This window comes from Chenopodium quinoa, unplaced genomic scaffold, assembly GCF_001683475.1.
Source record: "Chenopodium quinoa cultivar QQ74 unplaced genomic scaffold, ASM168347v1, whole genome shotgun sequence".
NCBI lineage: Eukaryota > Viridiplantae > Streptophyta > Magnoliopsida > Caryophyllales > Amaranthaceae > Chenopodium > Chenopodium quinoa.
Window position 1 is genome coordinate 4875564 of NW_018743850.1, and position 27310 is coordinate 4902873.

Here is a 27310-nt window from a genome sequence, read left to right on the forward strand (position 1 = left end):
GCTTGGACGTCCATGCTTCGGTCCTGGCATCCAACCTAGGCGCCGGCGCCACTGCACGGCCACCTCTTTCAGACGCCGTTACGTAAATCGTGAATTTTAACGGTGATTTACCTCGTTTTCCGTCGACGACGACGTACCTCCGGCGTCCCCCGCATCTCCGGCCTGCCCTCCGGTCTCCCTCGGCGAGCCAGTACGGCTCCACATTTTTTAAATCGAGATTTGTTCTATTTTAGAAAATGGGCATAATTGTCATACCAAGTCATATTTGTGGGCTTTATATGGTAATTTGCGGGCGATGTTTAACAAATCCCTTCTTTAATTACTACCGTTACTAGATAGTAGAGGTAAAAGCTACAAATGCTAACACTAAAAATGGTCCGGTGCAATGTTGTTAAAATGTCCCTAAATTCATTAAGGTTATAAAAACTCCCTATGAATTTTACTAACAATTTTTTATTTTTTTATTTTTTTAACTAAATTATACACATTTTATGATAAAATTGAAGATTAGATTATTGATTAACAAATTTTCTCTTTATTTTGTTTAAGTAAATTTCAAAAATTGGGTCCTTTTATTTTAGGCAAAATTAGCCTCAATAGCATCAAGTATAGGTTGGTTGCATAGAATATAGCACAACCTTAATCGGGTGCGCTTAACATCACAAATTATTAAGATAGGTGCAAAAACTGTCATAAATGACATCGGAGGACGGAGAATCTACCGAAAAAGTGTATTTTTATTATTTTTAACCAATTTTCACCTTTATTTATTCATTTATTTTTTTTAATATTCTCTCACGTGTATAATTACTTTATCATACTAAGGACATGCCTCTATTATCATTATTCTCCCATTACCTCCAATTAGTAAAATTAAAATACTCCTTGAAGAATACAGAGGTATACGAGGAAAACGATGAAGACCAATCCTAAAATCAATCGGCACAAGACATTTTGGAAATTATACTTTGGTAAATTTTGAAATTCAATTTCTATCTTTGTGCTGAATACATGCATTCCCCCCCCCCCCATAATTTCATGAAAATAGGATATTACTTGGTGTTATGATTATTTGTCGAAATTGATGTTTTTGGATGAATTTAATTTGTATAATTTGTGTCGTTAGATTTCGATTTATTTTGCCAAACATAATCCATTCATTGCAATTTATCATGAAAGTCATTACAAAATAAGTTAGAGACAAATAATTAGGGAGCACGTGCTAGGTATAATAAAGTATCAAATAAGTTAGAGAAAATTAAAAAAGGGTGAAAAATTGGTTTAAAATAATAATAATAAAAATACAGTTTTTCGGCAGAATCTCCGTCATCCAATGTCATTTATAACATTTTCTACATCAAATTTAATAGTTTATGATGTTGAGTGCACCCGATCAAGGTTGTGGTATTTTCTGCACCCAATGTATAGTTGGTGCTACCAAGACCAATTTTGCCTTTATTTTATGATAGTTTCACTTAGGGGCCTTGAGTATTGACCATCCTACAAATGCTCAGAACCATCTCTGCTAGATAGAGTAGCACTAGGGGTCATGGATGCAAATTAAACTGCTCATGAACATTTTATAATCGGTTAAATCAAAGATTTGTTATAATTCAACACGTTTTGTGTACGATTGGCCACAACATATGTGGTCACGTTTTAAAGAACAAAGGAACCCCTTTTACAGTGATCGAGTTTTCTCTATAATACTAACCGAATAATCTTTAAAACACCGACTTGAGTAAACTTTGTAGCACTGACGAGATTTGTCAGGTATCCCTATAACACCAACGAAGTAATCTCAAGTTGGTTTGCCACGTATAAGAATAACTTTTCATATGGACGGGTTTTCATCTCTTTTAAAATGGGTAACTACCCCGTAATCCAAAAGGCGGGAAATTAGTGAGAATACCGTCCAACCAGCAACTTGTATTACCTCAGTACTAGTCTTATCCACAACAAATCCTTTTTCAATCTTCATCTTCTTCTACTCACTTCCCTCTTCCCACAACCATGAACACTCCCCTAATTCTCCCAAATTATCTCACTTTATCTTCCCCAATTTTAAATTTTCCAAACCCTAAACCTAATCTCTCTCCTAAACTCCCTTCACTTTCCTCCAATTTCCACCTCTTCCGCTCTCTTCTCCTCCATCAAAACCCCTTCCTCAAGGTATTCCTCTTTTTTCTCTCTCATTTTCCTCTTTTTTCTTTCTTAATTTTTTGTCTTCCTTTTGAGTTTTCAGATGAATCGGGCAATCAATTTGAATAACTCAGTTAATGCGTCGGAAGATGAATTTTGTGGTGATGATTTGGTAGTTGAAGCGTCTCTTACTAGAATTCTTCCACCTGCTTTGACATTGGAGCATGGTGTTGTTGCATTGAAGGATGCGCTTCAGGAATTTAAGCTTAATCCTCCGAGTTCTGCTAGTGGTTTAATTAGATTTCAGGTATTTTTAGTGTTTTGTACTATTCTTTTAATTTCATGGAATTTAGTCTGTTGATGACATTAGTAAAGTATTCTGTTGTACGTCCCAATTTGGTTGTCACATATGCTTTCACCACGGTTTATGATGGAACTAAAAAAATAAAATAAAAAAACAAGTAGAGAGAAACGAGCAAAATGTCCTTAAAAAAGAAAAGGTTTGCCGAATATGTAAATGTAAAATGTGGTGTATAGAGTTCATTTGGATAAAGATATACCACTTGGAAGAATTAATGTGTTTTATTTGGAAGCCTTTTGTTTGGGTGTGAAGAGATTATATAGTTTTGCAATGGAGTGCCTCGTTAAACTGCTGTTAAGCTGAAAATGATGCATTTGGGTTCTAGTTGGAAAATTTGAAAGCCAGATTGTTTTCTTGGTTTCTTTGATTAAGGGATATATAAACTGAGTTACAGGTAGCTGTGCCCCCAAGTGCGAATGCTTTGGACTGGTTCTGTTGTCAGCCTGAGGCATCGGGAGTGTTTCCTCAGTTTTACATGTCCAAGCAATCAAAGAATCCAACTCGCGAGTCAGCTTTCTTTAACAAGACTCGTGGGGTTTTTGGAATTGGAGCTGCGGTTTCTTTTAGACAGTCATCTTCTAGATCTGATGAGTGGAACTCATTTAGAAGGTAAAGTTCAAATATCTTTTTGATTTATGTTTCTTGAAATTTTTCAGTATTTAGTTAACAATTTATGTACAATTGGTTTAAGTTTATGCTATGTGCTGTTCTTCTGTCCTAGTTGATAGCATTGAGAAGTTTCAGCAAACAGCCCTAGTAAAATTGGCTCTGAGCACAATTTTTGAGGTGAATGATGGTTAAGGTTGGAGGTAGTTTTCAATACTTGAAGAGAACTGATTCCTTTGGTGTCTTGGAATATATGGGACAAAGGTATTGTTGATGAAATCATTGTTGAACTAAATGGCTGCCCAAAAAAGATAGTAATAGTAATAAGCTATTGGAGAAAAAAAATTAATTGCCAGTTAGTGTGGATAGTGCTGGGTATTACCTTATTAATGTGGTGATTTGTGTAAATTGAAGTACAAGATTAATGATGATCTCTTATAAGATTACCTTAATGCTACATGTCCATGATTGTGCCTAGTCTTTAATTTATACAGCTAAGTCCACTATTTTAAAATCCTCTCTGTTAGGAAACCATTTTCATGCGTCCCTTATACAGCCTTTGTACTACATAGTGACAACTGGTAGCCACTAACCTGTTGAATCTTTGAAGTTGATGAAGCTGTTTCTGTGATACTGTAATAATTTAGTGGCAGACAGTAGGAGTACATGTAACATTAGACATCATTTTTTTTTTTTTTTTTTTTTTTTTTTGGGGGGGGGGGGAGGGGGGATTTAATCTAGCGAGCCATTTCTTGTTCCTTTTTTTTTTTTGGAAGAGATTCCAAGGAGGAACATATTTGGCATATGAAGAGATTCATTAGTTTCATGTATGGAAAACAACTTTATGCATTCTGCAGTTTAATTTGTGGTTACCTACGTACTATGTGGTTTAGAGGATTTTACTGGCTTTTTTTAGTACTGCAAATTAGGTCCATGTATAGAATAGGTGAATATTAAAGAACACATTAGGATTTTGTATTGAGTATGCTTGGACTTTTTTATGATTTGAAGGAATAAGATATACATCATATTACACATCAAATACAGAAATTAATAACGTCTTTCATTACAACTGCCAGTTCACAATCCTGATAAGCAACTAGATTGTCTAGCATGTATTTTAGAGCTGATGCATCAGTTTCAAGCTCTAGATGCATAATTTTCCTTTTCCGAGCAATAAGTAGTCCTTCACGGATAGTTACCAACTTCGAAGAAGCAGGACCTTAAATGTTGGATCAATCAAAGCCTTAATCCCATAAGTGGGGTCGGCTACATGAACTAAAAGTGATTATTCCGTATAGTCATCTACAAAGATCTTCCTCTTCCATCCCTTACGATCAAATACTTCATTCTCATGCAAATCCATATGCTTCATATCCTTCTTAACTCCTTCCAACCAAAGTCATTTTCGGTCTCCCTCTACCTTGTTTAACCTTTCCATGATCCCACTCTTCGTACCGGTGCACCTCGGGATCTCCGTCTTACATGCCCGAACCATCGCAGACGATTTTCCCTTAGTTCTGCAATGCCCGCGATACCCACTTTCTTGCGAATAACTTCATTTCTAATTCTATCTCTTTGAGTGTTCCCGCACATCCATCTTAACATGTGTATTTCGGTAACTTCCATCTTTTTAATGTGCTCCTTCTTAGAAGCTCAATATTCTGTACCATAGTGTACCATAGAGCAACACTGGTCTTATGGCAATTGTATAGAAGTAGAAAAACCAATCTGCCATAGACCTGTTTTACACTTGATTATGCCTCCACCTCCATCATTGTTAACTATCAATTAAAAACCATCAGCTTTTAGCTTGAAAAATCCTTTTTTGTGAAGGAGCCCAAATCCTCAATGGTGGATTAAAGGAGATGAAGGAGTGTTCAAATCAACTTGCATGCTGTTGATAGTGCCAAATAATCGACTATAAATTTGTTACATGTTTTGGGACTTTTGAAGGAAAAAAAAATACTTTTTTTGGTATGACTAAAGATTTCTATTTTTTCCTTTCAAACTAATTGAATGAGTGACTTATTTTATTTTTATTTTTTTACAGCATTTTTTTTTCTATATTATAAGAAATTTACTCATTCCAATTAGTTTGTAGAATGAATGGTAATGGGAATTAACCATTTTTTTTTAACAATGGGGACGTAAAAATAGCTAAAAAATGAAGAGCATTTTCTTCAGAAAGATTACGTGTGCCGCATATGGGGTTGAAGTTTGGGACTTTTGCTTCCAAAATAGCTCATACATGAAGGATAGTAGGATTAAGTTGCACAGGAGCATTTTGTATTCAAAAGGGACATGTTCTTCCATAATCTTTTCCAAGTAGATTCTGGAGAGGAGTTATTGATGGATCGGTGAATTATAAAGTACGAAGTATAAATATTGAGATATTAATAGTTAACTTGTATTTATTTTATTAATTAATAATCATTGATTATTAGTTCTTAATTACTCCATGCATCTTAGAATTGTTCGATCACTTGCCCGATACAGCGTTAAGTTGTTGAGATGTTATTAATTTTAAATTTTAATCTAATACTTTATCCATTTTTTTAGTACCTGTAAAACTTCCCAAAAATGGAAATTTTATAATACTTGCAACTCACTATAAACGGATTTTTTCTTCTAGTAAAGGTTGTACTATTACCCTTATTTAAAGCTCGTGGCCCACTAAATTATATTCCTAACCATCTGTCAACCTTATTTTAAGTGTGTTAAATCATGTTAGACCCACATTTTGTATTTACCGTGAAAAAGTGTGTTGCAAGTATTAAAAACGAAGGAAATAGTAAAGTGAGCGTGCTATGAGATAGTAGGGTACTAGGGTATAATTTTTTTTGAACAAGTAGATACGATAGGATATAGGTATTTTTTTTTTATTGAATGTGAGATACAATGAGGCCTTAACATTTGGGTAGTGTTAAGAGATGAGTCTCAAAATAATAGTGGGGTCTTTCCCAAGGAAGTGTTTGAATTAATGTGGGGCACTGGGATAGGTAAAATGTTCAAACTATATTGAGGTGGAGGGAGTATTAATTATTTAAAAGAAGTAAAAAGTCGTTTATCACGATAAAAGGCAAAAGCTAGAGGGAAAAGTCTTTTCATTTTGGCTTAAAAGCTATGTTTTTATCCAATCAATAAGCCTTTAACCAAACTTTTATTTTTTTAATAATAATTATTATATACGAAGTTAATGTTTTTTTTTTTTTTTTTTTTTTTTTTTTTTTTTTTTTTTTTTTTTTGGTGTTTAACTGCATGAAAAAAGCATAAGTCAACCAAAAAGCCCTTGAAAGCCATTTACCAAACGTGACTAATATATTCTAGAATCTAGATATATATCTTACAATGAAAGAGTCCAAGTCTTAAAAATTCTAGGAGAACTTATTTAAGAGTCCATTTCTTAGTACTAGGAAAGGGTTTTACCCTTTTTAAATAGCTTAGAGTTCACTGAAGAAAACTACTTTATATCTTTTGCAGATATTTGTTGGTTGATTCACTCAATATCACAGTGTATGGCTTCATTGATAGCAATAACGACATCAAATCTTCTTTTATGAAGCATGAGACTGGTTCATTGTACTTTATAATTCCTCAGGTGATGCTGCATTCTTTCTGCATCATATATCATTAATGATTCTCATATAATGCCCAATGTAATCAATTAGAAATGATAAGTATGATGTTGTCTATTGATAGCCTGGTTTACATGTTGTGGCATTCAAGGATAGCTATTAATTTGGAAATGTTTTATTTGCTAGATAGAACTAAATGAATGTGAAGGGTTCTGCATATTAGCTGGGACACTTGTATGGAGTGACTCGTTCTGGTGTAATTTCAAGCAAGCTCTTTATTCTTATGAGAATTCTCTCTTACAGGTACCTCCTTTTTTTATTTTCCCCCTAGTTACACAGATTTTGCGTTTTCCTTTTCTTTATTATTATCCAGGTATTTCTAATAATCCAAGGTGTTTTGGAGTAAATTACTGTCAGTGTAAATAAATATTTTTTCATCTGCTTCAACATTAAATAGCTATGTTATACTTATTTGGAGTTCCTTCTTCAAGCATTGGCGATTTTTCTTATGAACAGTATTCTGCTGAATTTTTTTGACTCTTATTGATGATTTTCACACTGCATGTCATGTGTGTGAATGTATTGCTTGGGTATTGTTGTCAAATCATAATCCTTATAGTTTATCCATCATTTAATATTTGTGTAAATGCTCATGGTCTTGAATTTTCCATGATTGTTTAATTATTAGGTATTTTGAGGCCATAAACTATTTATCCATTTGTGTAGTCTATGCTTACCAAAGGCTGCAGTAAAAACTCTCTTTGGGGTACAAAACTGCTATAAATAGGTAAGCCTATAGCAATGTGTCGTCAGTAGAATTAGTAAATGTTTGCATTGGTGGTGTGCTGTGTTCCTTGGCTGAATGTCATAGTCATAGGATCACAATGTCAATTTTCAAGTTTTACATGTTCGAAAGCAACCTGTCATGGACTCATGGTATTAGTTATAACTAATTAAAATAGGATGAGTACAGTTGATGGGTTCTTGTGTTCCATGTGTGAATTTGAGACTAAGTGTTCTTTGCGTGAAATATTGAGACTAAGTGGTTAAATTCAACCTTGATGATGATAATTATTAGTAAGAAGTTTGAGAAATATTGGGGCTTGTCATGCATATTTTTTTTCACACTAAAGTCTTCAGTGCTCAAGGTCAAGGCTCAATTTCTTGTGGCCTGTTATTGAACTGGTTTGTAATACTCATGGAATGTCCCTTGTGGATATTCATGGTAGTGGATCTTTACCCTGATCTTATCATCATCTCAATAATAATCTTGTGCCAAAAAGGGTTGTAGTATTTTGCCTTTTACTTGAATGTCGAAGTATTCTTATTTTGTTAATACATATTCATGTTTTATAGTTCACCATATCCACTGTTGTCACTATTATTTAATACATTTTTTTTCTTCTCTTGCCAATTTTAGGCAATCAATCATTTTCCTGCTATGCTGGAGAATTGCTGTGCAAATATGATGAAGTCGACTGTCAACATCTTCAATATGGTAGAGGATAGAAAGATGGAAATGGTATGATATCAGCACAAGTGCACAACTGGAGTAAGTTGAAATGCTAGACAGGTTTAGTATTCTGACTTTTTTTCCCCTATTTTTTACAAGGTTTACATGGAAGCCCCGTTGTTGGGTAGTTACAGTAATGCTGCTAGTATTGTGGAAATGGTATCCCCTTCTTCTTGGTAATGTTATCATGACACTGCATGTTTTAGTCTAAGCAAGGTTTTGTTGTTCTATTGATTTAAATTTAAAATCTGATTAATATGATTCAAATTTAATGCAGAAAAATATTGCATCTTCATGTCAGTTCTGCATCAGGCTTTCCCAGAAGACAGCAGTTTCAAACAATATGGTATATTACCCTTATTTTAGCTACTGATGCAATGTGTCTTGGTAAAGTTTTCATTCAATGTGTTATGAAGTGAATCTATACTGCTGAAACAGTTACGTAGCAAGAAAACTTGATATGGTTAACATTATTTCCCATGAATTCTGTGAAGGCCATATAATACTAAATAGATATGGTCAACACTTTTTTCTGTAACAAACTACTAATGCTACAGCAGAATATTAAGCAAACAATTGAAAAACATGGAATCATTGAGGAAAGTGAGGTGACCGTTTCATTTAAATGCAAGAACTCTGTTTACAGGGGGGTGGCTTGAGGCCACTACTCTCCAGATGGTGACTTTAGGTCATGAATCTCAACAATACTATCACAATCCACAAACTACTCAACCCATCCCTCACTACCCCTTTTTAAATTTACATAAACAGCCAGAACAAGCTAACAGACAAAAGTTGGTAAAAGATTTGCTGCTCTTTCACCACAGCAGAGCACAGCAGAGGTGCCATTGGGCTGCTCACTGTAATTGATGCTGCTCTAGCCCATCAAGTCTCTTTCTTCCCCTTCTCTTGTATGTGATGATGCCTTGTTGTTGCCTGACCCCAGTGTGCGTTGCATTTTCCTGGAATCTTGTGAAGGCCATATAGTACTAATGATCGCAATAGTTTCTTTCATCATGCCTTTGTATAGAGCAGTGTAAGGAGTTTGAGATGCAAGTACTATGTAGGTTCTTCCCTGCGATCATGGTGAGTCTGCTTCGGTAAGTTTCAAAACCAGGACGAAATATTCTTCTGGCTTTTGGGTATCACAAGATAGTTTAATGACATGTTGGCATTATCCAATGACCTCTGAAACAGCTCTTGGATAAGTATGATAAAAGGGGATGGAGTTCCTATCAGACCTTGCAATAACTGAGAAACAATATGCTCTACTTCAAAAATAAGAGTCATGCCTACAGTAAATGAGATTTTGAGATAGTCTATTCAATTTTCACAGCTCCACTTGAGAAGACATTTTCATGAGAGTTTTCTTTTAATCAATTACTTCGTATGTTTTTGTTGCACCATTTTCCAATTTGGGAAGTTGCATATTAATTGCACCATTTCCTTATTTGGTATGTTTATTTCACTTTTTGATTGTGTTCACACACAAAATTCCCTACTTACCCTTGTTCACATGCGATAGCAACCATTATTACCCCACCTTTTCTATCTCTCATTTGTTTTTTTTTCACATGGGCACTTTTGACATACTCCATCTTTTACACTTTCTTAAATCTTGTGTCTATACCAAATGTTGCAATTAAATAAAACGGAGGAAGTATAATCTAAAGCCGATAGTATTTACATTTGTGTAGATCATTTATTTTTTATTATAGGAAATGACATATGTTTAGATTGGTGTGGAGATTGATCAATTCAAAGGAGGCATAATGATGCGGATCAAGCATCAAGAATTTAGTAGATTTATTTTTATTTATTTTATGGTAGTCATATGATTTATTTAGAATAAAGATTAGGAAAAATTATCTTTTTGTAAGATATCATTAGAGTTTATAGGATTTAATTTTATCTTTTAGGGGGTGTTTGGTATTTGGGAATTGAGGGTGGGATTGGGAGATTTAATCCCAATTCAAGAAAAAAGTTTTGTTTGTTTGATGGGAATGGGAATAAAAATAGGTTTGGGAATGGGAATATTTAGGGGAGAATTCCCACCATTTTATTACCTAAGGAGGGTAGGTAATAAATGGATGGGAATAGGAATAAGTTTAAAATGACATTTTTGCCATTAATGAAAACAATGAAAGGAAATATTAGTAAGGGTAAATTTGTAAAATTGTTATTTATTCTCTATATATTCCAACTCACTATCCAAACAAGATATTGGTATATTTTCATGAATTCCCAATCCCATTCCCACCTTTTAATCCCCAAACTCCTATTCCCACATTCCAAACGCCCTGTTAGGTTTGTTTATCCTATCGGGCATGGGATTGTATGCTTATAAATAATTGTTTTTATTAATGAGAATTTAGAGGGATTGAGTTTTTGAAAACATGAAAATTGTGAGTTAGTTTGAGTGAGTCAAATTGATTTCAAAATGTTGCTTTTCTTTCGAAAAGATCAAAATTTACGTTGCTTTTCTTCTTGATTTAGTCGAAAAGATCAAAACTTATTGAATTAGGTTTAACCCTAATTGCTAGTATCCCTTATTGTGGTTTAATCCACATCAAATAGTTCGCCTGTGCTAAGTAAACGTTCGACCGAACCGAGTGAAGCAAAATCAGCTCAAGCCTCTGCCTAAAAGTTCAGCCAAACCAAGTGAATGGTTTTCCTGAACCATGGGGTGTTACGCCAAACCCCTATGTCTCTGTTTTGTGTCCCTGTTTTGCCTCCTGTTTCCCTTGTTTGCGATGTGTTATATTCTTGGCTGTTAAATTGTTTCTTAATCTCTAGAATATATATATTGCCTCCCCTCACATGTATTAGTATTATGCATTCACAAAATATTAAACACTATTTGGGGTTTATGAGAGGTTTTGTGAGAAGCATTTGAATTTTATACAATTCATGCTTGTATTCTTAAGTTCATCCATCATCAATACTACTCTATAGTGCAAGTTGGGTTTTTTCTTATGGTTCTCGAGTTTTCCCATGGTAAAATCGTCTCCTTTACTTTGCATATTTCTTCATTAGTTGTTCTTGATTGATTGCTTGCTTGTTCATTGTTTTTGTGGGTGTCAACTGCAGCATAGTTTCCACTCTAAATCATAACATTATACCTATCAAGTCTTAATTAACTGGAATGAGTCTAGGCAAGTCACTTTGGATTTGGTCTTTCGTCCATAATAATGTTATAACAATTAACAAAGAAATATCTTAAAAACAAGCACCAAAAGGTGAGCTTCTATTTTGTTGGGATAATGGTGCATAAAATGATAATACTATTATGTGATTTCAATCCATTTCAAAATGATTGTCTTCTTTTCCATTTTGGAATGTTTAAATTTGGTTGTCCAAATTATTCATTTTTCTTTGCATGGAATCATCTTGGTCCATAATTTTGGGGCATGACAACGGTTTATGTTGGTTGTCATAAACCTACCGCAATCCTCTCAATGGTGTCTAAGTGGCTTGAATGGAGAGCAACTGGGATCTTGTGTGCCTGTAGTACATCTTTAAGGATAATGGGAAAAGGCTATAAGATGAATATTGGACCAGAGATGCCCAAAGGATCATATTAGGAAGATGAGAATAACAAAGATGTGTATGTTTGTGGGAACATTTTAAGGGATATAATTAGGAGTGAAGACATTTAGAGAAAAGTTGAACTTGCGGACATTAAGGATAAAACGAGAGAGAAACAGTTATGTTGGTTTGGGCACGTAAGGCAGAGACCATAAAATGCACTAATAAAGAAAGCAGAGAGCATGAGGATCTTAGAAGAAACCGAAGGAGACTAAAGATGACTTGGATGGAGGGAGTTAGGATGATATGAAAAAATTGGGCTTACAGGAGCATATAATAGCGCACTTGGTAGAAGGGCATGGAGAAAGAGCATCTTTGTTGACGACTACAGGAAATAAATTCTTGGTTCATGTAGCCAAGCCCATAATTGGGATTAAGATTCTAATATTGTTGTTTGCAAGGATTTGATGCGTAATGAACTGATTGATTTTGTTGGAACTAAATATAAATAAAAAGACCTTTGTAGAAGAAAGAAAAATCCAATGAAAAGGAAAGATCCCATGCTTTAAAGTCTCCTTATCCTTGTTTGAATTTTTAAGAATCTTTTTCTTTGTTTGAGTTATAGATTGTGCAAATTCTACCATATGTCATAACGAATTGAATTTCTAAGATTAGTAAGTGATTGTTTCATCATGCAAACATCATCTAGTTTGAAGTCGTGTATCTTGACAACAGTTCATTTTTGAAGTAAATCAGTTCAAACTTCATTGCATTAACATTTTAGATGACCTAACAGTAAGCTGCAAGTGTTAATTGTTCTCACTTCATAACATTTCTCCTAGCTATTATCAATGTGGTTGCATTCATGTTTTAGATGACCTGACAGGAAGCTGCATGTGTTAAATTGTTCTGACATCAGAACATATTATCCTACCTATTATCAATGTCATCCTTTGGTTTCCTCTGGTTAACATACCCTGTATATCATCAATCCAGTTGTTTTCAATTTTCGTGAAGCTCCCCTGTAGAGGGTTACTGTTATTGCAGGATAGACTATATCTCTGCCAGGCCCTTAATTTGAAAAGCATCTATTTGTCAGCTACTTAGATGAACTATTCCCAACATTGCTGTCTAATATTTCTTATGTTTTTGTCTTGTGGACCCTTGGGTTCCTTTGTGAGATAGTCTTTTTTGCCTGTTTGTCTGTTAACCTGATAGGTCATTACCTTTTCATAGACTCATGATCCTAATCAAGCATTTTAGCCTTTTGCACACAATATGAAAGTGAGCACAGTGAACCAACTACCCTAGTACCCTCATTAAATCCATTATTTGATTCTAGTAATATGGCGTTTAAAGGTTACATGAGAATATGATTAGGAAAGTAGTCACATCTTTGGGTTACAAATGTTCCACTCTTATTATAAATCAAAATTATAACTCTAAATTGATGCTTATTTTGGACTACAGAGTAGTTATTTCAGTTGCAGATTTTTCTTTGTTAGCTGAAGCAATAATTTACGCTAAGTTTTCCGCATATTAAGTCTTTTATGCCTTTTTAATAATCAGTTGGATGATACCAGTGTAACAAGTTCTATCCTGCAAGAGTGTGCCAACATCAATTCTGTCTGGGCATCGCTTATTGTTGAGGAATGTTCTCGACTTGGCTTAACGGTGCGTGGTATCCATCTAAAAGTTTCTTCATGCGTGTGCACTTGCCTGATTTAGTATTATTTTAGTATTTTTGTATAGCCCCAGGATCAAGGTCATCTCCTCTTGCAGTTGCAGCATCAACTCATCCACGTATAACTTGTATTGCATGCTATGATGAGCGATCACTTGCATTCCATGCCGTCGGGTATGCCAGAGGATCTCAGATACCTGCTGTTGTTATTACAACGTCTGGGACTGCAGTTTCAAATCTGTACCCCGCTGTAAGTAATTCAGAATCATGTCTCTTGTTTTGAGAATCTTTGTATGCACAGTAAGTCACTGTATTGCTACATTGTATTATCACAACTTTTACACTTACAACTTTGTTGATAACTTAAATTATGAAGCATGTACTGAACATTGTTCCTATAGTATGTTTGACAATTAGTCTTATGCGTATTGGAAATTAAGCTGGGCTTGAACCTTTCCTAAGCTCTAATTGGCAAATGGTGTTGTCTTTTTAGGTTGTGGAGGCTAGTCAAGATTTTGTACCTCTAGTATTGCTCACAGCTGATCGCCCTACAGAATTGCATGCTGCTGGAGCAAATCAAGCAATCGATCAGGTCTGCAACTAGTAATATGAGGCAAAATGACATGAAAATGGCATTAGCTGTTTTATATCGTTGATATAAGTTTTCATATGCTGTGGTAGCTCAAAGATGTCTAATACTCTTGTGTGTCCTTTGATTTAGTCTTATATGAATTAACATTGTCAATTTTGAGATGCGTCGGCCTGTGGAATATGATTATTTGTTCAAAATTCACCAGTGTTATATTTTTATAGATTATTAAGCTCAAAGACATTATTTGTTTTGGTTTCTGATACTTTTAACAGCATCAAAATTTTGGTACCCTACTAAAGATTCATGTGACTTATGCTTGGTAGCATTTGATTTTAGTCAGAATTGTTGTTGATTTTTTCATCTTATAATGATAAAGAAGATGATGTGATTTATGATAGAGGGTCCAATTAGCTCTTTTGAGTTATTGGTTTCTTTCTTTGTGATGTTCAAACTTGCCTTATGGTTGAGTGGTTTGTCTGAAGCTGATGTTCCTCATCTTTTCTTTTTCCTCCATGATGGTAAGGTCAATCCCCTAGGTAGCCCAATAGTCTGATAGATGTTAAAGCAAGGTGACAGAAGACACAAGTTGTTTCTTTTACTTCCCTTTGGTGGAAATCTCACCTCATAATGACTGCTTTCCTTTTTGTAGAGGGTATATTGATTTTTAGACCTCATTATTCCCGTTAAACCACCACAAATGTGCATAAAGGGCATAAATCTTGACATATATAAACATTATTTACAAATGCACAACTGTTGCAATGCAAAGCTGCGTATGCTGTGGATCATGTCAATGACTAGTCCTTTGGGTTCATTATCCTTTCAAGTCTTTTCGGTGCTTACTTCAGTATGTAACAGATATGGGGAAATATAGAACATGAAAGACAATGGGTGGGTAATTAACTATTTTTTTGTATGTCTGGTTCAGGGTAGGTAAGATATTTTTTTCGTGAGTGAGTTGAAAATGATGTGTTGGTGTGTAATTACAAGAGTAAGGAGTAAGGACGGAAAGTTGACACGTGAACTTGACATTTGTGCTGCATTTCATACCACACATTAGCACACTTGTCAACCATTTACATTATATCAAGTTCATTGTTGAGGTATACTATGTCTACATACCCCCTGTCACTGAGTCACGTACATGATTACTTTCAAATTCTTTTTCGATGTATGTTATGCTATGTGCCTTTATTTTATATGAACCAAGTCAGACGCAATTTGGCTTATGTATTTCAGGTGAGTTGTTCTCTGTCATTACACCACGTCCAATGACATGATTGGCTGCTCCCAGCTTCTAGTTCTTTAACATTCAAGAATTATCTAACACATCTTTGCGTATGTTATAGGTGAACCATTTTGGCTCTTATGTGAGGTTCTTCTTCAATCTTCCAGCACCAACTGATCATATCAAAGCAAGAATGGTTCTCACAACTGTTGATTCTGCTGTCAATTGGGCTACTTGTTCACCATGTGGTCCTGTTCATATCAACTGTTCTTTTAGGGAACCATTGGAAAACAGTCCCCAAATTTGGATTAGAAGCTGTTTAGACAAGCTGGATTTTTGGATCTCAAGCACTCAACCTTTTACTAAATATATCAAAGTGCAATCGTCTTATGCGCATGCTGCCTCTTATGGCCTAACATCTGAGGTTGAAAGGACGATTAAGAATAGTAAGCATGGGCTATTAGTCGTTGGTGCTATACACCAAGAAGATGAAATTTGGGCAGCTCTTGTATTAGCTCAACATCTTTCATGGCCTGTTGTTGTGGACATCTTGTCAGGCTTACGATTACGAAAGCTATTGACTTCTTACCGTGAATATGAGAAGAACTTTGTTTTCATTGACCACTTTGATCACGTGCTGCTCTGTGATGCAGTCAGGCAATGGGCAGAATTAGATGTAATTATTCAGGTAATGCTTCTGTTTGCTTATATGATGTCCTCTGTCTTTGAGAGTTGTTTTATATAGTGGAGAGCTGCACCTATCTGTGCCTCTTATATAATTGCCTCTTTTCTCTCTTTCCTTTCTCCCCAGCAGCAATTCTGTAGACCCTCTCCAGCATTTAAACTCCCACTAAATTGCGTGTTGGAGAATCCCCCCCCCCCTCCCCCCCAACCTCCAAAAAAAAAAATGAAGGGTGAGACATTAGGTAATCTATGGAGTAAACTGTGTAGAATAGAGGTAGAAACTTTTTATTGCTGATATTCAGTCATCATTAGAAATAATGGGACGCTGGAGCTGAACTGTTATTTCTTATGATTAATACAATCATTATGAAGTAATATAATTTGGAGTGCCATTGTAGACTGCATTTGTATTTAGCTTTCAGAGTATTGCAACAGACCTTTCACTTTAAATAACTAAAGCTGGTTGCAGCCTGCCATTATTTCCCAAAATTAATTCTTTTACGGAGAACACCGATCAATGTGTTATGACATACGGGTCTTTTCTAGCATGACTAGTGACCTCCTATATGCTATGTAACTCGTCTTTTTCATCTGATCTCCAAGAACCTCTTTTTTTTTTTCTTTTTTTTTTTGGCTTAGAAAATAACAAAGTTAGGCTTATGATGTCAGATTTAATTAGTATTGGGTAACATTACTACACTATTCATATGGCTCATGCAGTCATGATTCTTGCTGTCCATTACATTTTAATTACGTTAAATCCCTTTGTTTGCAGGTTGGGAGCAAGATAACAAGTAAAAGGATTTCTCAATTTCTGGAACATTGCTTTCCGTGTTCATATATAATGGTTGACAAGCACCCTTGTCGACATGATCCTTCACACATAGTGACACATCGGATTCAGAGCACAATCTCACAATTCACTGGGGGTCTTCTGAAAGACACTTTTCCATATACTACAAGCAGCAAATGGAGTAGTTTTCTGCAAGTTGCAAATTCGGTGGTAATTTAATGTCTCTAAAATTTGCATTCACAAAATTGCTTTTCTGTTCTTTACTTGAAATTGAGTTTGGCATTTAGCAAGGCAAAGAGTGCTACTTTTAGGAGTATACTAGGATGACTATTTGACAATATGCAATATCTTGTTGGAAGACAATGAATGTGTTATACAAAAGATATGGTTGTTTGACTGGTTAGGCATGTTGATGTATTGATCTGTGAACTCTCAAAGGGCTTATTTCTGCTATGGATGCTAGCAGACAAAGATGGAGGAATGGATGTCTCTTATTACACGAGAATTAGCAGAAGTAAAGACAAACAAATAATTTTGTACTACTGATAACATTTACAAAGGCATTAACAACCAGCCTAAAGACATGTAAATGGTGATATAACCCCTTTCCTCCTAACATCTTTTAAATGGACTCTTACTTTAACAGTCCTTTGAATAGTGTTGTATTGTCATTGGGGTACAAGTTAACACTCAGAGCTGGCAAGATTATCTTCATTTCTACCAAACTAATTGTGATGTGCTTTTTTATAGAAATGAAACACTTATTGTGATATACGAAGTATTTTTCTTCACAAGAATGTACACTGGTGTCTTTCTTATATTCTGTGCTGACTAGGATAGACATTTTCTTAAATTTCTTATCCTTGGCCTTGTATTTTCTTATGCTCTGGTTGGATGCTCTCTTTCAGGTGGTTTGGGAGTTAACGTTTCTAATCTGCTCTGAGTACTCACTGACTGAACCTCATGTTGCACATATAATTTCAGAAGTAGTTGGCTCTGATACTGTTTTATTCATTGGAAATAGTATGGCTATACGTGATGCAGACATGTATTCTCAAGGAGTTGTAAGTTGCACTAATCAAACATCTCAGTCAGCATTACTATGCCAAGGGATACACATAGCGGGCAATAGAGGAGCTAGTGGTATTGACGGTTTGCTAAGTTCAGCTGCTGGTTTTGCTGTGGGATGCAAGAAAAGGGTAATACATCTTTGTTATACCTAGTTTCTATGTATTAGTGTTAATTTTGGTTACTATATGAGAGTCGTGTATGATTAGCTTTTTTGAAGTATGTACTCCTTCAATTCTTTTTTTTATCTTCCTAATTTTTATTTTGATAAGTTCTTTTATCTTCCTACTTTTTCTTTATTCCTTTTATGGTAAAGAAAATTTCCATTTTTATCACTCCTTACCCTATCAAATTGTCCACATAAAACTATATAATAATACCAATGTTTCGAAACAACTTTCTCTTTCCTGCCTAAAAATTTAATATAGGAACCTAATTTCCACTCACTACGTTTTATATGAATAATAAATGGAAAGATAAAAAAGAACGGAGGGAGTAGGACTTTGGAAAAACTTATTGACAAGTACACATAACATTTCATGATCAGGTTGAAAACGCCCACCCATTATATTTTGACAGATTTTTGTAGCTAGGTGCATTTTTCTCTACTTTTGATCACTTTTTCTTTTGAACCAGAAGTGTACTTGTGAATTCATATTGTTTTACGACTTTATTCTGCTGACATTGCACTACTTGTAATGAACTTATTCTAAAGAGATGAAAATGGTGATTTTGTTTTAAAGCTGAAATTTCAGAAAAATAAAGATTAATGTCAAGTATTCGAGAGACTTTCACTTGACCCTCTTCTAAAACTAACAAAATAAAAACTCAAACATTCTGGATGGCTTTCCTCTATGCCTACTCTCCCTTATTCATACTAAATTGATGACTACTGAGTACTGACTGAATAATATTAGACTACCCATAATAGGCCGGTTTATTATATAGCTAAGCTAATAGAGAACCAGCAAATTTAATCCTGTGGTTGTTCATGAAAGCATTGCATTGTATCCAATTAATTGATTTGCATGCACAAAATCTGTTTTTTTTTAGCCACTAAATTTCTTCTTTAAGATAATTCAAGGTGCAAAATCTTCTTTATGTTATTACTTTTTTGGTATTATATAGTATGTTATTGACAATCAATTTCTTGTCAGGCATTGTGTATAATTGGAGATGTTTCTTTTCTTCATGATACAAATGGTTTGGCAATATTGAGTTCAAGGTATTAGTTTTCAAACACTAAAATTTCTTCTCTATGGTACCATACTGCCATTAGCATGGACAATGCAGTCAATTTTATTCTTAGAATTGCTAGAATGCCTGGTAGGCGATACAATATATCAGGAAAAAAGTTGGGAAAACATATTCTTTGTGCTAGCTAGCTGTCTGTCAATCAGGAAGTAGGTATAGGTGGTAGCCAGAATGGGCATCTCACTTATTATAGTTTACGAATGCGTTCTCAAAACGCACGGCATAAATCTTACATCTTGCCTGTTATAGATGCTGGAGATTATGTATTAAGCATTCAATTTTCTAGCTTGTGAACAATATTGATAATGAGACACTCATGCTCGTTCCTCAAATAAAATGTATTGTTGGGCTCTGCATAATAGATTGCCCATGAGCCATGACCCGCTCACTATTCGTAGTTCTTAAGACTGCATGAATATGGAGGTCTGAAGGATGCAAAAACTTACGTTTGTTGAAGTGCCTGTACTTACTGTACGGGAACTGCACATGAAAACTATGATTCTAAATTGCTGATTAGCAAGATTATACTCCTCATCTCAGTCAGCCTCCTGTTAAATGAACCCACTGTATGCCAAGTTAGAAAAGGTATCATTTTTCACCTCTTTCAATGCCCACTGTCTCTAAAAAATAATGATTTATCTGACTGAACCGACAGAGAACTAGCATAGCCTGTTCTGCCAAAAAGGGGAAATGTAAGCTACCCCAAAGTCCAAACAATATGGAAGATATTTCCACAAAACTAGTCTGTTAAAGGCCTAATAAACTTTGGTATAGCCTTAGCTATTAATAGGGCGTGGTTGAGACCAGAAAGGTGATGCAGGGCATGATTTTATTTTTCCTTTTTTGTTTTGGTTGTATTTTTACTCCAGTCTGCTAATGTATGTCCTGAAAGCTGAGGTCCTATACCAGCACCACTAAAAAGTCGTGATATTATACTACAGTAACCTATCTTCTTCCGCATTTTTTAGTATTCTCTTCATCTTGGTTTATATCTTGCCGGTGACAGGATTTAAGTTGTAGAATTTTGGAGTATTGTTATTGGTGCTAATATTGTAATTTATGTCTGGCATATATGCTGACAACTTGCTGACAATGTTGTCATGCTTAAGGATTCCAAAATTTAACAATTTGTTTGCAAAATTGTGCTTGTAGGATGGGGCGGAAGCCTATGACATTACTTGTTATCAACAATCGTGGTGGTGGGATCTTCAGTTTCCTTCCAATCGCAGAAAAAATTGACTCTGAAATTTTGGGAAAGTATTTCTATTATAATCATCGCATTTCAGTCAACGAGCTATGTGCTGCACACGGGTAATGGTAGTTCTATATCCTATATAATTTCCTTCAATCTAGGACTTCCATTTTTTTTTTTTCCAATGATGCTATATTGGAAGGTCAATAGTCTCATTTGTTTCTAACATCTTTATCATCTCTTGAATATTGGAAATTTCTACGTTAGATGTCTAATTGAAAGCCTTGTTGTGCAAAGTAAACTGAATGCTGGGAACTCATTATATTCTGATTGTTAATTGTGTGTATTAGAGTGATGTGACGATTTGGATGTATGTTAACCTGTACTTTAGTTTTAGCGTCACAATTGCTTGCTTCATATTTGACTGTTACTCTCTTTTTAAATTTCATTTTATATTTTGACTGTATGATTCACAAGATTGGTGGAATTGCAGTGTGAAGCATCTGCTGGCAGAGACAAAACTGGAACTTCATGAAGCTTTATTAACATCCCAACAGGCTGATGTTGATTGTGTCATAGAAGTTTCAGGTGCAATCAACACTAATGCAGCATTTCATAGGTTAGTTTCATGACAGCTCATTTTGTGTTTAACTGATTGCCTTTCGCTGAAGCAAAAGTTATTTGACAATCACCTCTTTCTTATAGTCTCTTGAAAAATTATGCTGCCCAAGCGGCATCTCATGCTTTCACAACTCTATCACAACTTTCTCCTCCAGAATCATCTGCAAATGATTTCTTATATAAAGTTGCCAAATTGGAGTACTCGTTGTATGGGTGAGTTTATACTTATAATTTTAAGGGTTTTCACACCATGTATATTTTCAGTAGTTGATGTACATCTCATCTATGGTTGTCTCAGAGTCAGCCTTGCTGCTCCACCAACTTCAGTTTCCGCTGACAGAACTCCGTCAAATTATGTTAGACAAGGCTTCATTTTAGCTTTGACTCTTGATGATGGAAGTACTGGGTTTGGTGAGGTGAGCTATATGATTGTTCTCGATTTATATATGGTGATCCATTGTTTTCCAAGTGGTAGAATTGAAAGCTGTGTTCTTCAGAATATGCAAGCCATGGGTAAATCATAAATAAGTCTAATAAATTATAGTGACAGATTGCACCTCTTGAAATTCATGAAGAAAATTTGCAAGATGTGGAAGAACAGCTGCGCTTCCTTCTCCATGCCCTAAAAGGAGCTACTATTAGCTATCAGCTTCCCCTGTTGAGAGAGTCTTTTTCTGTGTGGATATGGAGAGTAATTGGAGTTCCGGTAAGATATTCAGTAAGCATTTTTGCAGGATAAGTGGCACCATTCATGTGTGCTGTCAACCTTCCCTTCATACCTTACTGTACTGTTTCTTTGTGATCTTTTTCTGCAGCCAGGATCTCTATTCCCAAGTGTTCGATGTGGCCTAGAGATGGCAACTTTGAATGCTATAGCTGCAAGACAAAAGTGCACTTTGCTTGGTATACTCTGGCCTCAACCAGTTCAAATCAATGTCAAAAACCAGCAGCCAGCAAGCATTGATATCTGTGCCCTTGTTGATGCTGAAGGGAGTCCACATGAAGTTGCAAGTACTGTATCTGCTCTTGTTGAAGAAGGGTTTCGTGCTGTTAAAGTAAAGGTAATACAATGAAATTTAGATTTTTGTTCCTAATTTTTGAGTGACAATTAAATGAATTTGATGGTATTTGGGTGCCTTAAAACTTAAGAGACAGTTTTGATGCAAATATTGTTTGGAGGTGTTTTTGTAATTTTGAAGGAGTTAAACATCAAAGAAAATAAGTGTTTTGTTTCTCATAATTTCTTTAAATCGACCTATTTTGGCTCTAAGCTATGACTTGCAGATTAAGCTGCAGTTTCTAAAACCTGCTATATGACTGTTGTCTATTCTCACAGGTAGGTCGCAGAGATGATCCGAGGGAAGATGGTGCAGTTATTAAGGAAATAAGAAGAAAAATTGGTGCTGAGGTTGAACTTCGTGTGGATGCTAACCGTAAATGGACCTACGAAGAGGCTATCATATTTGGATCTCTTGTCAAGGATTGTGACTTACAATATATTGAGGTATGCCTCGTAGGTTTCTACATTCTGTTTCTTGTTAGTGGAAGAGACAATTCTTCTGTTGCTTGATTGACCTATATTCTTTCTCAACTGATATCTTTGCTGGCTCAGCCCAATATAGTATTCCATTTCTGAAAGTTCAGCTTGTCTAACTTTTCCAAATTCAATACGCTTCTTTGACCATTAATGTCTTTAACCATTTATCTGTGGAAACTATGATTAGTTCAAATTTTGATAATTACATTCACATGACTCTAACAAGATCCTAAATGCTATTTTTTTTTTTTTTTTTCTTTTATATCAATCATAAACTACGGAAGGTGATTTATTTTGACAACAGGAAAAGTAAGTGTGTATAACTTTTATTAACGGAGGAAGTCTAATTTTTTTAAATTGAAGATCAAGGAACTTTATTGCACTTAACTTGATTGTGATTTTGGTTGGATGATATGAACATAGATTTCTGCATTGTAGTTATAGAACTAAAACACTTTGGTCAAGTTAAACCTAACCTGGGTTGGAATTTATTGTTGTTTTAACATTATATCTTCATTGTTTTTCAGGAACCTGTACAGTGTGAAGAAGATATTGTGAGGTTCTGTGAAGATTCTGGCTTGCCTGTTGCATTAGATGAAACCATTGACAATATTCAAGGAAATATATCTGATTCTTTGGCCAGATTCACGCATCCAGGAGTGGTGGCTCTTGTACGTTCAGGCAAATTGTACTAATTTCTTGTTTTCATTACTCTACAAACTTGCTGGTGATTTAGTGGTTGTTTACTCTCTACTAAACTGGTTCATAATAAGCTATCAGCATATTTTCATCATATATCTTTATAATACCTAGCTTCTTATAGGCAAATTTTAAGCTCAACAAAACACAATCTTTTGTTAGATCTAGGGACTTGAATTTTCAAATCGACAAAGTTTAGATGGAATTACTTTGAAGTTATTCTAATGTAATCTGCAATTATCTATCCAGTCTCCGGATATCATGTTTTTGGTTAAATGGTGGTGGCTCTTGATAATTGATACATGATTCTTGATTTGTCGCTGTATCTGCCCCGAAATTTCCCCTTTCCCTTGCTCTTTGTACATATTGGGAAAAATTCTACTTGTATAATTATACTTGTAGCCTAATTGTTTTCTTTCTCCTTGTCCGAAATAAAGGAGCTTTAAAGTTTGCAAATATGAGTTTTTGCTTTTAGCATGTAAGAGATGTTACTGAATATGCTGATATGATTGTTCTTTGCTATCAATTCTCTACTAAGATTGCTGTTTTTCTTCTGTTAGGTAATTAAGCCAAGTGTTGTTGGTGGATTTGAAAATGCAGCAGTAATTGCATGGTGGGCTCATATTAAGGGTAAATTGGCTGTTGTGAGTGCAACCTTTGAAACTAGTCTCGGATTGTCTTCCTATGTTCAGTTTGCATATTATCTTGAGATGAGAAGTTCAGAAATATCCCAAGCAGTAGATAAGAAACCGACAAAATGTGTATCTCATGGTCTTGGAACATACAAATGGCTGAAAGAAGATTTAACACTTGATCCACTTGTTATTTGCCGACAGCCAAAGAGTAGATTTATAGGTGCATCTATCGACGATGCTGATCGAGTCCTCCGCAATTTCCAAGTTAACTGCAATGTTATCTCAAAAAGGTCTGTTGAAGAGAACATATCTACTTATCAGCTTGGCGTGAAAGTAGATGATTGTTCTTATGTGATCAAGGTGCAAGAGATGGGAGAAAGGAGAGATGTATGTACTGATTTTTTGTTCTCTTAATTTCTAGAGATGTACTTGGTGCATTTTCTTGCATCTGGTTGTAATACTTTTGTTCTGATTTTCTGATCTTCAAATTTAGTGCATAGTAATCACAAATTATACTACTCATATCATTTTCCTCTCAGGAAAACTAACCATTGTTTTCAAAATTTCAAATCCATACTCATTGTACAACCATTCTCTCTGACAAAATTAAGATTGCATGCAGGGAAATACACTTCTATTTCTTCATGGTTTCCTGGGAACTGGTGAAGACTGGACCCCAATCATGACAGCTCTTTCAGGATCTGCAAAATGCTTGTCTATTGATCTTCCTGGCCATGGAAGCTCAATACTACAATCACTTGATGATAGTGGCAATCCAACTGAAGGGCAAAGTTTATCAATTGAACTAGTTGCTGCAGTCTTGAGCCAGTTGATAAATAAAATTAGCACAGGAAAAGTCACTCTTATTGGGTACTCTATGGGGGCCAGGATAGCATTGTACATGGCATTGAGATTCAGTGGCCAGGTATCACCATAGATGTTATTTGTAATCATATATGGGTTGGAAATGTTTATTTTTTTGGTAACAAGTAACAAATATTTTTGTAGATTGATGGAGCTGTCGTGATTTCTGGAAGTCCTGGTTTAAGAGATGAAATGGAGAGAAGGATTCGTGCTGCAAAAGATGATTCTCGCGCACAGTCAATCATCTCCTTTGGTTTGGTGCCTTTCCTGGAAAACTGGTACAGCAGTGATTTGTGGAATAGGTAATCTCCTGCTCTCTTTATGGATTCCGAATTTAGGATCTGTTACTTATTATCCTACTGTACAAAGGATGCTGCTAATAGCAACTCTGGGATTTCTTACATGTTTGCTTTACAGTTTCAGGGGACACCCAAGTTATGATAAGGTTGTAGCAAGTCGCTTGGAGCATCATGATATTCATGGTCTAGCAAAGGCTTTGTCTGGTTTGAGTATTGGAAGGCAGATGTAAGCTTTTACTCTTCTATGAGCCTGCCTCCCCTTCCCCCTCCTCCCCTCTCGTGGCCACTACAAAAAGACTTTAGTAAACTATACCCATCTTTGTTGTGTTGTTTCATGGTCTTGCATACTATCTACTATAAACCCTATTAAGGTATTAGATGTCTTTAGAGCCTTTCTATTCGTGTTTGTTTAATTTACCGTGTTTCATTGATAATATAATGACCTCTTAAAGGTTCGGAGTTTAACCTTTGTCATATGATTTGTTAATAACTGTGTTGTAAGAAAAACCCACAAGCCAGCAAGTATAATTGCTTATATCTTTTGCTGTTGAATATAAAGTTTAGTTCATCCACTTTCCGTGAAATTTTTTTAAAAAAAAAACCTGTCCTTTGATCATTGCAAAGGATTGCTAAGTTCATACGCACTGACGTATACAGTGTACATGTAAGAAGTTTTAGTGTTTGTCTGTAAAAGCACGCCTTTTTCATTGAATAGAAGCACATAGCACCTATCATGTATGAACTAAATAGTCTGTCATTTGCATCTATGATTTCATTTATTAAACTACATACTACTGTGGCTGCCAAAGTAGATGCCAGAGTTGTTACATTTATTGGGCATAAAGCCATACATGCTAGCTGCACTTTGGATTGGTTTCGAATTCTTATCACTATCATTACCACATTGCTTGAACATTTATTTTCATTTGTTAACAGGCCACTCTGGGAAGACTTGAAACACTGCAAAATACCTCTTATGTTTGTTGTTGGAGAAAAAGATGAGAAATTCAAGAGTATCAGTCGGAATATCAGCCGTATAATGGGTCAGACAACAAATCATGAAGTAGTTGAAGTTTCTGATTGTGGACATGCTGTTCACTTGGAAAATCCTCTAGCACTTGTTAGACTGCTGAGACAATTTTTGACAAAAACAAGCTAGCAAGGAACATCGAAATCTGCTGGATTAGTTGCAACTTGCAAGTAAGCTCATTCTAGCCATCTAATTATTTGCCCGCATCCCAATCCATCCTTGTGAAGGTGCTCCATAAAGATCTCTCAAATGATCGAAGATAACATGTTAATAAAATGAAAGAACAGGTTGAATTTTGGAAATGCTATCTGAATTTACTCGTGTAGTACAACTACAGTTTGATTAAAGCTGTCTCAGTACACTGTGATGAGCAATCCTTAATTCAATCTGTTAATTTACTTTAATTGTTGAATAACTATAATTCAATCTACTTTGGGAAGAGACCTTTTCTGGGTATGCCGTAATGTTTTTAGCTCGACAATGCCGAATAGGGAGGGAAACTACAGTTCTTGTTGGCTGTTCTCGCTTTAACCAACTGAGAAATGTACTTTGAAGTACTGTACTTTTAGTATATTTGTATTGGCAATGTATAAATGTAAGTGAATTCTTGTATTTTTACAAGGCTGATATAGACTATGGAACAGAATATGGAAGAATGCGTTTTGTTCAGTTGCAGCTTGTACAAATTTCACTCATTTCAGAGAGAGAAATCATGGTATGACAGTAGTATTGCAATGTTAGGTTATTTTCTTTCTCTATGTTCTTTGAGGTTAAGTAGTTTTAGCCTAAAGTTGTACTTTTCCGTCTATAAATATACGTGGATATATAGCAAAGAAAATAATAATAATAATAATAATAATAATAATAATAATAATAATAATAATAATAATAATAAAAAAAAAAGTCATAAATTGAAATTCAAAAGTTCAAATACATACTAAGAACCCCAATTTTCAAACACATGAACAATGGCATTAAATATGGTAAATTTTCTAAAATAAACCCGGTACACGTTGAGAAATCTTATTAGGTAGAAGATGATTATACCTTACAGTAAGTGATTTTACCTAACTAAAGTTGATTATACCAAATAACCTAGGGTTGGATTAATAGGTCAAATACCAAACAATGTTTTGGGGAATCTTTCTTCACTTAATCAATTGACAAGTTCGATTCCAAATTAAGATTGGTAATCTTAAGCAGTTCAATGTGCCTCATAATTTGTTAACCAAGAGTATCCTTTTGCATTTTTGCGAGATGGCGTCGACGGTATTCGAAGTGAATTCACTATCCACTTGTGTTGTAAGTGGACATTCTGCCTACCCGAATAATAGTGTTGGTGTTGGCTGGAGAGAAGAATTTTTTTTTTTACATAAAATACAAGTTATTAATAAAGTATATC

At 35.0% G+C, this 27310-nt stretch overlaps 1 protein-coding gene across 1 annotated transcript; it reads left to right on the plus strand.

The window, feature by feature from the left end:
- The first annotated feature begins 1883 nt into the window (after positions 1-1883).
- LOC110686041 (protein PHYLLO, chloroplastic-like) lies at positions 1884-26577 on the plus strand. The gene is made up of 28 exons (XM_021862610.1): positions 1884-2172; positions 2246-2449; positions 2898-3112; positions 6593-6710; positions 6874-6990; positions 8108-8209; positions 8300-8359; positions 8478-8546; positions 13298-13402; positions 13468-13662; positions 13906-14004; positions 15354-15920; positions 16692-16919; positions 17618-17908; positions 18935-19002; positions 20184-20342; positions 20717-20842; positions 20929-21057; positions 21143-21260; positions 21395-21550; positions 21660-21905; positions 22181-22348; positions 22909-23052; positions 23641-24102; positions 24338-24640; positions 24724-24881; positions 24997-25104; positions 25815-26577. The coding sequence occupies exons 1-28, from the start codon at positions 2014-2016 to the stop codon at positions 26035-26037; spliced, it is 5097 nt and encodes a 1698-aa protein (XP_021718302.1). The 5' UTR covers positions 1884-2013; the 3' UTR covers positions 26038-26577.
- The last annotated feature ends 733 nt before the right edge of the window (positions 26578-27310 follow it).

Bases quoted from the DNA above. Each gene is read 5' to 3' on its own strand.
- LOC110686041 (XM_021862610.1), top strand. From the start codon at position 2,014: ATGAACACTCCCCTAATTCTCCCAAATTATCTCACTTTATCTTCCCCA. The intron at 14,005-15,353 runs GTCTGCAACTAG...CGTATGTTATAG, and splicing joins CAAATCAAGCAATCGATCAG to GTGAACCATTTTGGCTCTTA. The intron at 23,053-23,640 runs GTACGTTCAGGC...TTCTTCTGTTAG, and splicing joins ATCCAGGAGTGGTGGCTCTT to GTAATTAAGCCAAGTGTTGT.